Raw genomic sequence first — 15,586 nt, 5'->3', positions numbered from 1 at the left:
CAATGCAGTTAAACGCATATGGCTGAATGAGTAATTGGACTCAATTAAGGCAGCATTAATTGGTTGGAATGAAAACCTGCATACACAGTCGCTCCATGGCACGAGTTTGACACCACTGATCTAGCCAGTATAGGTGCGGAATCAGTAAATGAAAACCCCCAATAATGTGCGTACGCAGCATTTTTGTCCGCACATACTAAAGTTAATCAAGGAACACATTTCCAACGGTAACGCCAGACCAGCCACACCCTTCGATCATGAAGCATGGGGCTTTATTTGAAATAAAGACTGAGTGTAAATATTGACGCACAACCAACTTTCTAACTTACCATGACAGAGACCCCCCGGGACAGCTTGCCATCATAAAACAATTTTTATAAAATATACAAGAAAATACCACGCTTACGACATTTTAAAAATTGACAAGATCATCAAAAACCTGTGCATTGACAATTGGCTTGAAGAAACTAGGCCGAGATTACTCCCTGTCAGAATATCTCACTAGAGTTAAAAACAATTAACAATGTACGGAGTCAACGACCACAGAACTTGCCATCAAAACTGGTTGCCACAAAAAGACCTGGCTGGCAAAAGAGAACAGGCTGTGTGCTCATTGCAATCTGGTAGAGGTGGAGGCCTACTTCCTGCTTTCTTGCCTGAAGTACCACTCTATCATAAACCAATATTTTTCCAAATTCACTCTACAGATTAATCAATTCCAATACCTATCAGAACCAAATAATTGAAAAATTATCCTTGAGGAAGAGGATATTGCAATGGAGGTGGCAGCCCAGTATGTCTCTGCCTGCCATAAAGTAAGAGGGGGTGTGGACTAAATACAGGTACTACACACAATATCATCTGTGTTCATTATTAACACTGACAGGTTCATAAATTGCTATATTGCAAACTAAATATGTTTTAACCTGTGTGTGTGTGTGTGTATGAGAGTATGTGTCTGCGTGTATCTATACTTGTATATGAGTATGGGGGGTTGTTACTCTTTTTTTTCTTTTTCCCCACTTCGGATTGTAGGGGTTTGTCATTTTGTTGCTTTTGCAACACGAGCTTACTTGTCATGCAAATAAATATTTTAATTTAAATTTGAATTTGAGAGCGAGAGAGAGAGAGAGAGAGATCCACCCCTGTCAATCGTTTAAGTTTTCAACAATACGGCGCAATTGAGCACGCTCCTGACCATCGTGGACAATGCTAACCATCTCCTTCTCAACATGGTGTTTAGACATGCGGCCAGGTAAGGAGCAGCATTAGCAATAGCCTGATCTCTCAGGGGTGCTCCACAGGTCATTGGTACCTATGGCCCCCTGACTACAAGGCCTCCCAGAGGTTTGGAACATAGGCCCCTGTGTGGCTGCTGAGGCCCAATTACCTGCAAGCACATACAGTATCTGTGGCCCACATCACTTCAAAGTTTTAATGGACATTACATCATACAGCTATTTATTACAGGAAATAGCATTCATATTATTTCATTTATTTGAGACATTGTGAAAGCTGTACATCGTATAGTACATTGTCTGCACCTGAGCCATTTTTTATGATTTGCACTGTACCTGAATATACATACCTGTTCTTGTTTTTATATTTTATGCTATTTTTTAAATATATGTTCTTTCTAATATTCTAATATACTTTGTTTACTCTTTTTGACACAGTGAGCTGCCAGAACTGCCAGTCATTTCTTGCGTGATACAGTATCTATCTATTTATCTACTGTACTGTACCTACAGTATCTATCTAACTATCTATCTATCTATCTATCTATCTATCTATCTATCTATCATCTTTATTCTGCTCTAAGCTTAATTTACATAAAGCAAAAACACAACACTCTTTACGCAGCAATGACACAGCAATCAGACACGTGCAACTGAACACAGAGAAAATGTGAGTGTTCCGGAGGTCTGCTCCATTTGAGAAATATTGCCTTGTGTTAGGCTGCCATCAAGTGTATAGATTGAGTATTGCAATGTATGACATTGTGGTTCATTTTTAATAGGTGAGTAAAATTTTCTTGATTTCTTGCTTTATTCCATGTGAAATATGTATAAAAAGTAAAATCGACCGATTGACTGACTGGCTGACTCACTGATTGATTGATTGGCCGACTGAATGATTAACTGATTGTTTGTTCTGTTTGATTGATTGTCAATCAATCAGTCAGACTAACTGACAGATTTATTGACTTACTGATTAACTGATTATTTATTTTATTGACTGACTGACGGACTGATTGACTGACTGACTGACTGTCAGATTGATTTATTTACTGATTGTTGGATTGACTGACTGACTGATTAATTGACCAATTGTTTGATTGACTGGTTGGTTGATTGATTTAATGATTGATTCATTGATTCATTTATTCATTGGCTGCCTGATTGATTGACAAATTGACTGATTGATTGATTGACTGGCTGATTGAGTGATTGATTGACTGATCAGTCATTCACCGGGCTGGAGCACTGTCCCAGCAGCTCCTTGGCCAGGTCGGGCCGGCCGCTCTTACACAGGTAGCGGGACAGTAGGCCGCTCTTATCCGCGGAGGTGGGCAGGCTCCGCCTCCAGACGGCCAGCAGATGGAAGACCTGCTGAGGCAGGTGGTCGGGCACCTTCAGCTTGACCAGCTGGATGGAACTCCGGCGAACCCGCAGGCACAGAACCAGCAGGGCGGCGTCCTCCTCCGTCAGCTCCTCCGACAGCCACCGGAGCAGCTCGTCCGACAGGGGATCTGCAGGGAGGAGCGGGGCAGACGCCGAGGGGGAGTGAATTACAAACGATGCTAATCCATACCACTTCTGCTGCATGGTACTACATGCAGAGATGGGCAAAGATACATCAAAATGTGTCTTGTTACAAAATACAAAATACCCCTCAACTAAATGTATCAAAATAAAATACAAAATACTGAAGCCAGAAAATGTATCAAGATAAAATACATGTATTTTGTATTTTCAAAATACAGGAAAATACATTTGTAATATTGGGTATTCTGAATTTGTTACAAATGGTAGAACGTTCAGATGTTTATAATGTACACAAGGCTCTGGTGAGAGTTTGAACCATACAGGAAGGAAGAACAGGAAGTAGGATGCGACTGTATATGCATATGCCTGTACTGTGTATGTACAGGCATAAACTCACTTGCACACATATCCACGCATGCACACGAGAACACTCACACCATTTTCACACAGTATATCCCCAAAATGCGAGACAGATTTTACTTTAATGTTCAACCTTTCTTCTTGGACTTGAAATGAAGAAAATACTTGGATTAAATGCTTCAATAGAGCTTTTTTACCAGCTGCCTGCTTCATTTTTTAATTAATCTTCTGTCATTTAGCAATCAAACATGCACAGTATAAAACCTGTGGGTAATCAGTGATAAGCACTTTTCTCCACTTTTTCACTTGTTTTCAAAACATCCGTCTTTTAAAACCAATGCCTAGCAAAGTAACAACACTGTTTAATCTCTTATCTCTTATCACTTAGGCTTGGTCAATCTGTGTCTTTGTGTATGTTTGTCCATTTGTGTATGTCTTGTCTGTGTGTGTCTACACAACATTGAGTGTGTCCCAACACCACTTCAATTAGTAGCCTATTTAGTTGCCTTTAAGAACAACTAACTTTTCAAATATATCTGGTGTTAACCACCTTCTGTGCAGATGGAATATCATTCCTGAAAATGAGAACAGTCTTTCAACCGGAGCTGAAGAGGGGGAGGGTTGTGTTAAGTCGAGCAAAAAGGAGAAAGTATTTTGAGTATTTTGAAAATACAAAATACTCAACTTTATAATATCTTGTTACAAATTACATTTGAATTTTTTCAGCCCTGTCAAATACAAATTACAAAATACTCAAAAGTAATTGAAATACGTATTTCAAATACAAGTAACAGAAATACTGCCCATCTCTGACTACACGATACTTAGTGCTGTGATTGTGTGCACACGTGTGTGTGTGTGTGTGTGTGTGCATACATGGGTGTATGTGCGAGTTTGTGTGTGTTTGCGAGCATATGTGTGTGCACGTATGTATACATGCGTATGTGTGTGGGTGTATGTGTGTATATGTCAGTGTGTATGTGAGTGTGTGAGAGTATATATGTGTGTGTGTTTGTGTGTATGTGCATGTATGTAGGTGTGTGTGTGTGTGTGTGTACATTGTCATTTGTTCCTACCTGACTGTTCAGACGACATCACTTTGGCACTCACAGGGCGACTGACAGTTCTCACTTTCTAAAAAAGAAAAGACACATACAAATTGTACTTTATCTTTTTGGATTATACTATACTCCCCTGCACTTCGACCCCTGATGATAGCACTTCTGCTTGTGTTGCTAGTCACACTGGATGAGACTGTCTGCTAAATTCCAATAAATAGAGTAAACTAAACATGGCGGCTCACGCTGCAATACCGTAATGCGGATCAGGCCAGATGCGGCCGGTTTCAAACGGAACGCCCAATGCTTTTATTGCAAAATGGAACCGGGGACGGAAAGGCACAGAGAAATTTTTCTGCGTGGCCCCTTCATTAAGGAGCTGTTCTGTTGCTTCACGTCAGCTTGCGACAAAAAAGAAATCTTTCACAAATGAAATTATCTGAAGGGCCACTTGAAGCTCTTCGGTTAGCCGCGTGCGTTTGACTTCCCGGCTGAGGCGTGAGGGCCGCACAATACAGGCATCTGAAATAAACGCTGAGAGGACCACAAGTGGGTCACACGTGAATAAATACAGAGTCTCCCCTGGGACGCAGCAATTGAACAGCAGATTAATTCTTTGCTATTAAAAGAGGATGCTGTTTCATTTGTTTGAATACCGGGCTTTGTAAATTAGAATGTTTTAAAATGTTTGAGAATGTGAAATATGTTGATGTTGGCCATTTCTACAGCTAAACACTTATGTGAGCATGTAATGTTGTTAATTCATACACCTGTTGGTTGTGTAGGAGTGACAAACAAACCCATTGGCTGATTATTTGTGTTATGCTCACTGGTTGTTATCTCACCTATTGGTGGATGAAGATTAAAGTGTGTACTGATTGGCTTCTGTCTGCAGAGATAAATCACCAGAGGTTGACAGGTGTCTATTTCTCTATCTGTTTGACTGTCGGATTGGGTCTGCTTGTTTCCCATCCTCCATAATTTTAGCACAGCCAGCAGGAACATTGATTGGTCAGTGTCTCGCCTTCTGACTGGCTCATTGGCCCTCTGTCTGGTTCTGTACCTTTGGCAATGTTAAAGAGAGTTTGCAGACAGGGTTTTGGGGAGAGCCATCTGGGGAGATGATGGGTGTGTCTCCAGCGGAGGTCAGTTGACCCTCGGTGACCCTGTGAAATATGGCAGTCCCTTTGTAGTGAGGGGAACTGTAATTCCCAAACTCATCTACTTCAGTCAGCTGCAGGAACAAGCGGTTCTTTCTCTGGTTGTGGAACGTGATTGTCTCAGTCACTGACGCACCGCTGGTCTTCCCTGCATAGACAACAAACATACATATAATTTCAATCATACATATATTGTATGTGCCCAACTACTGTAACAATTATCACCACAGGCAGGAGTATAATACCATGGCTTTAAAACAGGCTAAGGGCTCCAGCTTAGCAATAAAGTCAGGATGAGCCATTGGCAATGCTCCTCACAAAATATGTTTAAAAATGTATGAATAGCAGTTTAGCCTTAACGTTCTAAGAAATTATTCAAAAAAAATCCAATGAAAGATATATAAGATGTTTATACCCCAAACATGTTCTTGCATCATAATTTACAAGACATCAAGTATTATGGTGATTATCCAGCAAAATGCCAGGTCAGTCTACTGACTCTTTGATGATGGTAGTAAAAATCTTGAATAATCCAAAAGGCCAACATTTTCACAATATGCTAAATAAACATAGGGATAGTTGTGGATATTTTTCAGTTAATTTTTAGCCTGACATTATGAGAGTGTGCTTGAGTGTGTCGTCAAGCAACCATAACACTGCAACGCCATTCTCATAAAACTTTGCGGGGCAATGTCCAATAAGACAGATCATTTGCTTTAAAGTTCTACAGACCTACCAGATTCTCAGCTCTGTATTCTTAACATAATTCTGTCCCCTTACCCTTGAAGCTGAATAATTCCAATTAGACACATCTGATGAATATTCAAGAAGGAGAAAACCAAAGAAAATCATGGAGCATTAGAATGTATGTCCTTGGGCACACCTTTTCATGAATATTCACAAACTGTAATATAGCACTGGACACCCCTGATGCCAAGCAGAACCTCCTGCAGGATTTAGAGAGGATGGAAAGCACACAGGAGTTGACCATCTGGTTCATCTAACGTGGGGGTGTGAAAGCTTATTTGAAAAGGGGCGCTGTGGATGCAAGATTTTGGTTTAGCCCACCACTAATACACCTGATTCAACTAATTAACTAATGATGAACTTCAGTTAGTATAATTAGGAGTATTAGTGCTGAGTAAAAACAAACACCTGCACTGGCCCTTTTCGAACAAGATTGACACCTTAGTCTCCAGCAACTGCGGTGTGTTCAAGGGCCCACAGTGGGGAGCAGAGACTGACCTGAGGATGTGATGTTTCCCCTGAAGGACAGCAGGAGCTGTTCGCCCTCGCGCATGGTGATGTCGCCCGAGGGGTCGGGGGGTCCACGGTACCCCTCCTTGCGAAGCTTGGACAGTTCCCAGCTCAGGTCCTTGCTGGGCACCAGGGCCACCACCACCTGCTGGGGTTGGTCCGTCCGATGGTGCAGCACGATGGTCACCCTGGAGCTGTGGACCGAAGCCTCCACCTCCTCGACCAGAGAGATCAAATGCGAAGGTCTCACGGAGGAAGCCAGACGCAGAACTATTAACCTGAAATAGATAAGGGAGCCATCAGTTTCACAGGGCCTGGAGCTGCACTGAGGCTAACACTGGATATCAAATGTGGGGGGTGGTAGTTTGGACACCTGCCAATCGCCTTTATTCATATTGATAAGGAAACAAAATTTTATAAGTTGTTATGGTATCTTTGCCAACCAAACTCCTTATAGCTTCCTTTGGAGGATGTACTGGGGACTTTAACACCATAAAATCTTATCATGTTCAGGATAGTTTATTGTCTTGATGTATACACTCTAGTTCTTCTTATTATTATTCTTTTGCATAGTAAAAATAATAATAATCCATCCATCCATTATCTATACCCGCCTATCCTGGTCAGGGTTGCGGGTGGTGCTGGAGCCTATCCCAGCGTGCATTGGGTGAGAGGCAGGAGCACACCCTGGACAGGTCGACAATTGATCGCAGGGCACACATAGCATTCACTCACACACTCATACCTATGGGCAATTTAGAGTCTCCAATTAGCCAACCTGCCTGTCTTTAGGCTGTGGGAGGAAACCGGAGTACCCGGAGGAAACCCACGCGGACATAAGAAGAACATGCAAACTCCACACAGAAAGGCCCAAGCTGAGATTCGAGCCCAGGATCTTCTTGCTGTGAGACTATAGTCACAACAAGATATTTATTTTTAAAAAATAAAATTAAAATAATATCAACAACAACTATAATAATATAATATACAGTATATTATATAATATATAACAACTATAATAATAACTATGTTTTCTTTTTTCAGTGCACTGTATTCACGTACTTCTGGAGGTTTTCTGCCAGTTCAAAGGACACAAGCCCATTCTGCATGTTCCTGACTGTAATATTCTCCAAGACCATCCACTGCTCCTCCTTATAACCCAGCAAGACCAGCTGCTCATTCCCCATCTCTCTGGAGCTCTTTACTGAAGCACTGCTAGACCTGAAATAATAAGATACAGCAGAAATAAGCTAATATTTAAACATTTCAAGGAACCAAATCTGACTGAGAAATGTACACTGAAGAGTGAGATGGATTGTGGACTATATCGAAAGGGATTGTTTTTACAAAAGCAGAGCACACACCACGGTGTTTAATGTCTGGCTATGTGCTTGTTTCTTTTCTAGTAAATGTTTTTTTTTTGCTCTTTTCTTTTTCCTTGGTTTCCATGGGTCTTCATTTGGTAAAAATGTATCCCCTACTATGACTCATGAAAAAATGAAAGAGTTAACTTCTTCTTCTTCTTCATTTTGACATGTTAATTTTGGCCATATTTTCAACACTTAAACTGAATTCTAAGAACAAATGGTGACTGAATTCAGGCCAGTGCCTTATCAGTTGTCACCACACTCACATGAGCCAGGTGCACATAGTCATGCAAGCTTTGAGATTTATCCAGTTCCGTTCCCTTTTGATTACCTCACATGGTTGGTAGGCCTGGCTTTACCAGGGTGAGTCCCTTTTTGATTACCTCACGCGGTGGTAGGCCTGACTTTACCAAGGTGAGTCCCCTATTGATTACCTCACACGGTTGGTGGACCTGGCTTTACCAGGGTGAGTCCCCGATTGATTACCTCACACGGTTGGTGGGCCTGGCCGCCAAGGTGGCGGTGCTGGTAGGGCGAGCGTGGTCCGGTTCGTCTGCCGCCTTCTTGCGGTCGGGGTTGGGGGGGCAGGGCAGGGTGAGGGTGGGGGGTCTGCGAAAGCGTACGGTGGAGGGGTGAGTCAGGTACACCAGCGCACTCGCGGACAGTACCCCCTGGTACACATCACTCCTCCATTTCAGCATCGAGAGGAAAGAGCCGTCCACTGGCTGGATCTATCACAAATAATAATAATAATAATAATAATAATAATAATAATAATAGCTTCATCCTGTTTGTTGACTATGAACTGTACTGTGACAAATTGTAAAATGCACTATAATACATATCTTGTTTGGTTTGATTGATTACTACTACTATTACTACTACTAGCACTAGTACTGCTACTATCACTACTACTACTACTACTACTACTACTAGCACTGCTACTACTAATACTACTACTACTATTACTACTAATAATAATAATGTATTAAAGAAACGAGCAACTGTGGACTTATTGTAGGAAAATGTAGGAAAAATACCCTGAACTGCCAAAAGCAAAACACATTTTTCTAGACTTCCTTGGTGTTGGGAGAATGTGTTACTTCATGTCTTTTTTATGAAGCACAGCAGAATCGTACCATGGATTGCACAACTACTGGGGCAGAGAAAGTCCCTGGTAAGTAATCAAAGCAAATCCTTGAATCCATGCTAAGCTTCAGAGAGAGTCCTTTTCTGGGAACGGTGAAGCTTTCTCTCCGTAAGCATGACACCACAGCAAACAGGCCCAGCTTGTAGACTTTAACTTCTGCAAAAGAGTCCTGCAACAGCACAGAATAAGAAATATAAATCTCACCAGCTTTGCACTGACATATTCAAACAAATGTTCGCTAACAGTCTGAAAAAGTACAGCGCAGCAAATACAATATGGCTGCCAAAGGGAAAGACACTGTAAAATATATTGGGGCTATATATGTGTGTGTGTGTGTGTGTGTGTGTGTGTGTGTGTGCGTATGTGTGCTATATACCTGCTACTTACACTTCACCATTGCATTTATGCATTTTCTTTCACAGATGCAAAATTGTGCTGTATATTTTTTTTCTCCTTTTGGTGGTACAAACCCTTTTTCCTCCATACACGCCCTCTGTAGAGGCGGGGCTAATGTAGCTGCTCTGTTCTTCCCCGTCGATCACCTTGACGACGATGTCTCGATAGCTCCCCCTGTGGCGGCTGGTGAAGGGAATGGCAATGGACACGGGCCAGGGAGTCCTCATTGGGCCTGGGGTCCGGATCCTGAGCACGCTGCTGACCAGCTCCTCCGCCACGGACACCACCCAAGAGCTGGCGGAGTTCACCACCTCGCAGGTCATGACCTGGGTGATGCCCCTGGGGGCTGTCACGTAGCAGGAGTTTGGGATTTCACCCGCCCCATCTGTCGACAGTCCCGGCAGGCTGAAAGAGAAGGAAGAGATTAAGAAGGGTCCATAATCCAGATGCTGTCTTGAAAATAGGACGCCTGCTGTTGGCTGCTGGAATTACACCACGGCGCTCACCTTGTAGCTTATGAAAAAAAAGAGCAAAAAAGTCCAAAAACTGGGTGTGCCGTACAACGTATTGTAGCCAGTTTGTCAGGGGAGCCCTGGGGCTATTACAAAGCAGGATAAGTGGGTTAGCCCGCTAACTTCTGGCTTAATCCTGAGTTTCTGGTGACAGGAAAGTCACTCTATTTGATTGGGCTACATCACCATGGAGAGTTTTTCTGCAGAGCTAACCTGCACTCAGAGTAGTTTTTGTTCCATTTTGTTTTCATTCGATGTGTGGAGAAGTCGTGATATAATTCAAATGCAAAAGGCCAGTTTGCATCTTCATTTTCAAGGTAATGTACACACTTTGTCTGACAATTTGAAAATTTGAGGGCATAGTCCATTTGACTTTTCATTTTTCATACATGTCACATCCCTGTCAAATTTATAATGCAAATGTAAATCATCACATCTGTATGTTTGAAATACCTTTTTTTTTCTTTCTTGTATTCGGATTATTGATGATAAAAAGGAATTCATATATTTTACTGTTTGAAGGCTTTTCATGGTACAAGGCTGATGTAAATGAAAATCTATTGTTGTTCTCTAGTTTGTAATCGTTTAATGAAAATTTAATTAAATTGCCAATCTGCCTTTTAATTTGAAATATCACTGGATTATTCTCCCATACCCATTGCCATTGCTGCACAGATTGTAAAATGGGCTTTATGGGCAGTGAGTATATTTTTTCTTAGGATGAATTTGGAAGGTTTATAAATAGTTCATAGCAACTTGGTTTATCTTAACTGCTTATAAAAATACATCGGACAGCCTTATAAGTATGATATCATTGGCACCTTTAGTGTGTACTTCTTGTAAGAAGACCTCACTCAAACACAGAAACGTGTAGGTTAAAGGATCTGGCAAAGCTAAATTCTCAATTCTTAATCCCCCTCCCATCCCTCAACAATACCAAGTGTCTAACAAGCCAGAGGTAACAAACGCTATCTGACACAGACCGAGGGATGAGAGGTTGGTGCTATATGACAAGGACCGCCATCTGACACAGGACAAGGAGAGCGGTCTGAGAAACAGCACAGATAAGCGTGCTGGATAGGTCACAAGCTATGAAAATGCCTGTAGCACACTGTGAACTAAGCATTTCTCATTCAGAGACTAAGATTGGAATGCATACAAATCTATACATTTCAGGATGCAATGCCTAGATATTTATAAGACATAATATCTCTTCTGAGAATCACAAGGATGAATCTGCTTAAGTAGAAATGAAAAACGATATGAGGACCTATGCTATTCTGCTTCTAAACGGTTGCTGGTGACATCAACAACACCTACAATGATGGCAATCACACCTCTCTTAATAGTCCACTCTGAATAGAATTCTGCATCTGTGTTCATGTGTGTTCAAGTAGAGTCAAAAATGATCTGTTACCCAGATCACAAATTACCCAGCATCTTATCAGAGCATAACGATATTTGGAAGGCCTACTGTAGCCTTTGAGAGCATCATATTGAGTTGCATGATAAATTACTTCAAGCATTACAAAAAATGCAATATGCTGTATGTAGAGGACCGTGGGATTAAGCAATCAACTGTGTCCTCCAGCACTTTTCAGAGCTACCATTTTCTTAGTTCTTCAGGCTTTTGGACAGACTATACAAAAGTAGGTTTGGAAGGAACTGGCTAATTCTGGCTGAAGTTCTTTGACCTGGGGAGGGTACACATGCTGGTCAGTGAAAAGACGGGTGAAATTAAGGCATAGATCTAGATCCTAGCAAAAATGTGTATGTTCCTTGTATCGAGCATGGAAGCATCCATGGCCGCCTCCAAGGACCGAATATTCGGCTCGCACTAAGCCTTGCTTTTATTAACAGTATTGCTGCTACAGCAATCATTTCACTATTGCTACTACCTTTGTCTATTTTTGCTATGGTATTTTCAGATTTTTTGCTAGATATTTACCTGATGAGTACTGCGACCAACACGGGAGTAACTGTAAACAAAGAGGTGGATAGCATCGTCGCTATGGTAACGATACACAACGTCTCATCCCATTGCTTTGATGAGAACAGGTCAGTTTTGAGATGATGCAAACGATGAGTTGCCAGTTGCAGCTTGTGGCATCACAAATATTTGATCTGAATCGGCCAAATTGTGTAGAATACAAAATAGACTTCAGCAAAAAAGAATACTGAATTTAAAATATAAATATGTTCAGCCATCCACCACAGTCCAGTGAACACCATAACTAGACATGATCCATAACCAGACAACAATCTCATGGATGGACTAATTGTGATATAAAGTTGAATTTTGTGGACTAAATTAAAATCAGAAAGCTATAGGTTATTCTCTTAAAAACCTGTAATTCAATGCTACTGCAAACTTTTGTTGCACATACTGTATTCGTTTTCATTTTGAACAGCTTAATAGTGGTAAACTATGCAGTTCTGCAGTTTCTTCCAAGAAAGTTTGATGTTGTGTAGGAGGGGCTCGAACAGGAGGCAGCGATTCAAGCTAACTCCAACATCACAACACTGGCGTAAACTTGAAAGTAGGACACAGGGATTTTAGAGGAAACCAATCTCACCAAACAACAACAACTTCACTTCCTAGTAGCCCCAGAGATTGATTAGGCCTTTGAATCGTACGCATGAATGTGTCCTTAGAGTCAAGCTCCCCCAGTCAGTCTGTAGATCGTAGTACACACCATGGACAACATTCAGGTCAGGATAGCTATTCCCACTGAGATTTTGAAGAAATCTAAAATTCACTCTTGCAAAGCCATACCCTCCATCTCCTCCTTTGATCCTACATGCTTCCGTGCTAGCTGGAGATTAAATTGCAGATGTCTGTGGCAGAATAAATGTATATGGCCACATTTATCCAGCCCAGGTCATGAGACACACTTTATACTCTGGTTTCAGTTTAAATAAATACATAAATAAATAAATAAATAAATATCTGACATCTTTTTGGTTATAAAAATGCTGGGGGAGATACTTTACATTATCTTAAACTTTAAGTAATAGATACTTTACATTATCTATCACTTAATTTACTGCATCTTCCCTTATCTCTGAGAAAATTAATTAATTATAAGTTTGACTGAAATTAAAACCGACAAACACACACACACGGACACACACACTCAGTACTCACGAGCATGTCACCCAGCCTTCCCTCCTCTTCCCTCCCTGTTGTTCTCCTCCGTCACCTCCCCCAGCCCCCTCCTCCATCCCTTGATCTGCTGCTCCACCACCGGGGATGCCCTCCTTCCAGCTGCTGATGTCAGCTGCAACCACATCGCCTCCGCCCAGGTCAGGGTTGGCCCCGCCCACACCACCTCCATTCCTTACTTCAGAGGGCTGGGCTGTCATCTCCACCCCCAAAGGACTCTGTTCGGCATCACCAGAACTGACAGCAGGAGGGCTAAGTGGGCTGGGGTCTGGTGCATTATGGGAGTTGGAGTCCTTGTAAACATTGTGAGTGCTCATTGGACTTTCCTGCTGATATTTCAGGGACATGGGCTCCTGCTCTGCAGATTGTGATGGCTGATTAAACTCCTGTTCGTGTGAGGCCTCGTTATCTCCGTCACGATCTGAGGCCATGCAAGCAGCAGTGTCCAACTTCCTTTGCATGCTCTGTAGGAAACTCTCAATGCTTTTGAGATCCTCCAACAAGCTGCGCATGGTATCCCCAATGCTGAAGGCCTTCCAGGTGGCTGGTGGTTTGTCTGGGAAAAGACATGGTAAAAAAAGAAAAACCTCTCCTCACCTTTAAGTGATCCATAATTTGCAGAAAATTAATTTAGACACAAATCTAATTAGAATGTAAAAGGGTCCATCATTCCCCAGAGGGGAAGAATAATTTGTCATTCTAAAATTCTAACTAAGGCTGTAGTTCAGTTTGAGTGCACACAGTTTTGTACTTGGAATGGCAAATTTTCAATAGATATGCAATACAGATACAAAAATTATACTCCCATTGGCAATTCAAAGGACAAATGTCAGCGCATTGTGACTGGCTTGAATTTAAATTCACTAGGCTAGACCCACCTGTTTCGTGCTCCTGGGAAGTTCCTGATGAGGAAGTTTCTAAGGAAACCTGCAACATCTCCCTCCAAGTGGAGACTTTTTCCAGGTGGAATGTGTTGAGGTCTCTGGAGAGGCCAATCATCTGCTGCAGTAGATGTTGCTCTCCACAGTTCTTCTCTCCGCTAAGGAGACTTCTGAGCTGTTGGTTCTTCTCTACAATCGACTCCAGGAGTCTGTCTGGCTCTGGCCGGTGTGGATCCTCCTCCATTGTCATTTTACGAGAGCATTTAACTGAAATAGAGTAAATGACTGAAAAAAATACACAGAGGCAAAAAAGACACTAATCCAAACCTCTAAAGCCACGCGGCGGGAGACATTTTACACGGTTTCTCCCCGTCGCTTACGAAGAAAACACTGAGGGGACTTGCGGCAGCCAAGAGACTCTTTAACACCGGCTCCTCAATACCAGCCTGTATTTACCTCCATCTTGTTATAAAATGTTACTACGGAGACAGGTGGGTGTGGCCCAAGACAAAAGCCCTTTCGCGGAGGGGGAGAGACTCAAAAGAAGACGGATGTGGCTCTGCCTGAAAAGGCCCGTCCAGTGACGTCCCACAGAAAGACAGTTTTTTGTTTTTTTTAATGACTCCATTAGTTAGCATTCTGCGTTTGTGACGCTGGCTAGGAGCTCTTGTTTCTAGAGAGATCAGGTATTGTGCTGGTCCAACTCTGAGGGATTAGCCAACAGAGGAGCTGCAGTCTTTTTGATTCCTTTTTTTTTAATAGAATTCTGTTAAACCTGCTTTTATGATAAATCGCATTCTGCTTCATTACCTGTTTTATCTTCACCCATAAATCAGGTCTATTTATCACAGGGCACTTCATGGTAGCAGGAAGTGTTTGTGTTGCTTTGTTTGCGCTTGTTTTATGTCTTCTGGTTAGGTGAACGTGTTGATGAAAGAAAATGGAAGCTGCCGCCATCTGTGGTGGACGTGGGTTCACCCACTCACAGTAAAACACTCTGAGATCTATGGAAGTACAATGGAAATGTGAGTCATTGTTATCATTTTCCATGTATAAATAGTTTTTGCTGTTTGTTGCTTATCTGAAACGAAGAAAAACCTCCTAACACTGCATTTGTGTGAGTGAATCTAAAAGATGGCCCTCCCTTAATCTGTCAGTAAACATGGCCGAACCCGATGCCTCTGAGCTGATCTCCACGTTCTTCCAGCAGGACCAGGGCTGGGCTTCTGTAGGCTACTGGCTGTTTGCATAGGCAGGAAAAGCACATGCAGAGCAGGGGTTATTAGCTCTACTGAGCACAGGAGGTGTATTTTAGGTCAACACCATAGACTGATCATCTGAGGACAGAGAACAACAAGGACATGGCCTTTATCTGCGAGGAAACTTTACCAAATAAATTCAGGACACAAATTACATTTTAATGATCAAACTGTTGTGAGCTTGTGTCTTTGTGTGCGTGAGTGTGAGTGTGTGCCAGGCTGCATGTGTCAGAACCACACTTTTATGTGTTT

General features: G+C 42.0%; 1 protein-coding gene across 1 annotated transcript; it reads right to left on the bottom strand.

Annotated features, from left to right (window-relative positions):
• Positions 1-2,030: 2,030 nt before the first annotated feature.
• On the bottom strand, positions 2,031-14,526 carry dthd1 (death domain containing 1). Its single transcript, XM_064343837.1, has 10 exons — positions 14,073-14,526; positions 13,177-13,750; positions 9,591-9,921; positions 9,110-9,289; positions 8,457-8,701; positions 7,666-7,824; positions 6,592-6,881; positions 5,250-5,494; positions 4,205-4,262; positions 2,031-2,752 (listed from the first exon to the last, which is right to left on the bottom strand). The coding sequence occupies exons 1-10, from the start codon at positions 14,323-14,325 to the stop codon at positions 2,463-2,465; spliced, it is 2,625 nt and encodes an 874-aa protein (XP_064199907.1). The 5' UTR covers positions 14,326-14,526; the 3' UTR covers positions 2,031-2,462.
• Positions 14,527-15,586: the final 1,060 nt, after the last annotated feature.

Source organism: Anguilla rostrata, chromosome 7 (assembly GCF_018555375.3).
Source record: "Anguilla rostrata isolate EN2019 chromosome 7, ASM1855537v3, whole genome shotgun sequence".
Taxonomy (NCBI): Eukaryota; Metazoa; Chordata; class Actinopteri; order Anguilliformes; family Anguillidae; genus Anguilla; species Anguilla rostrata.
This window is presented reverse-complemented; position numbering and strand designations above follow the sequence as displayed.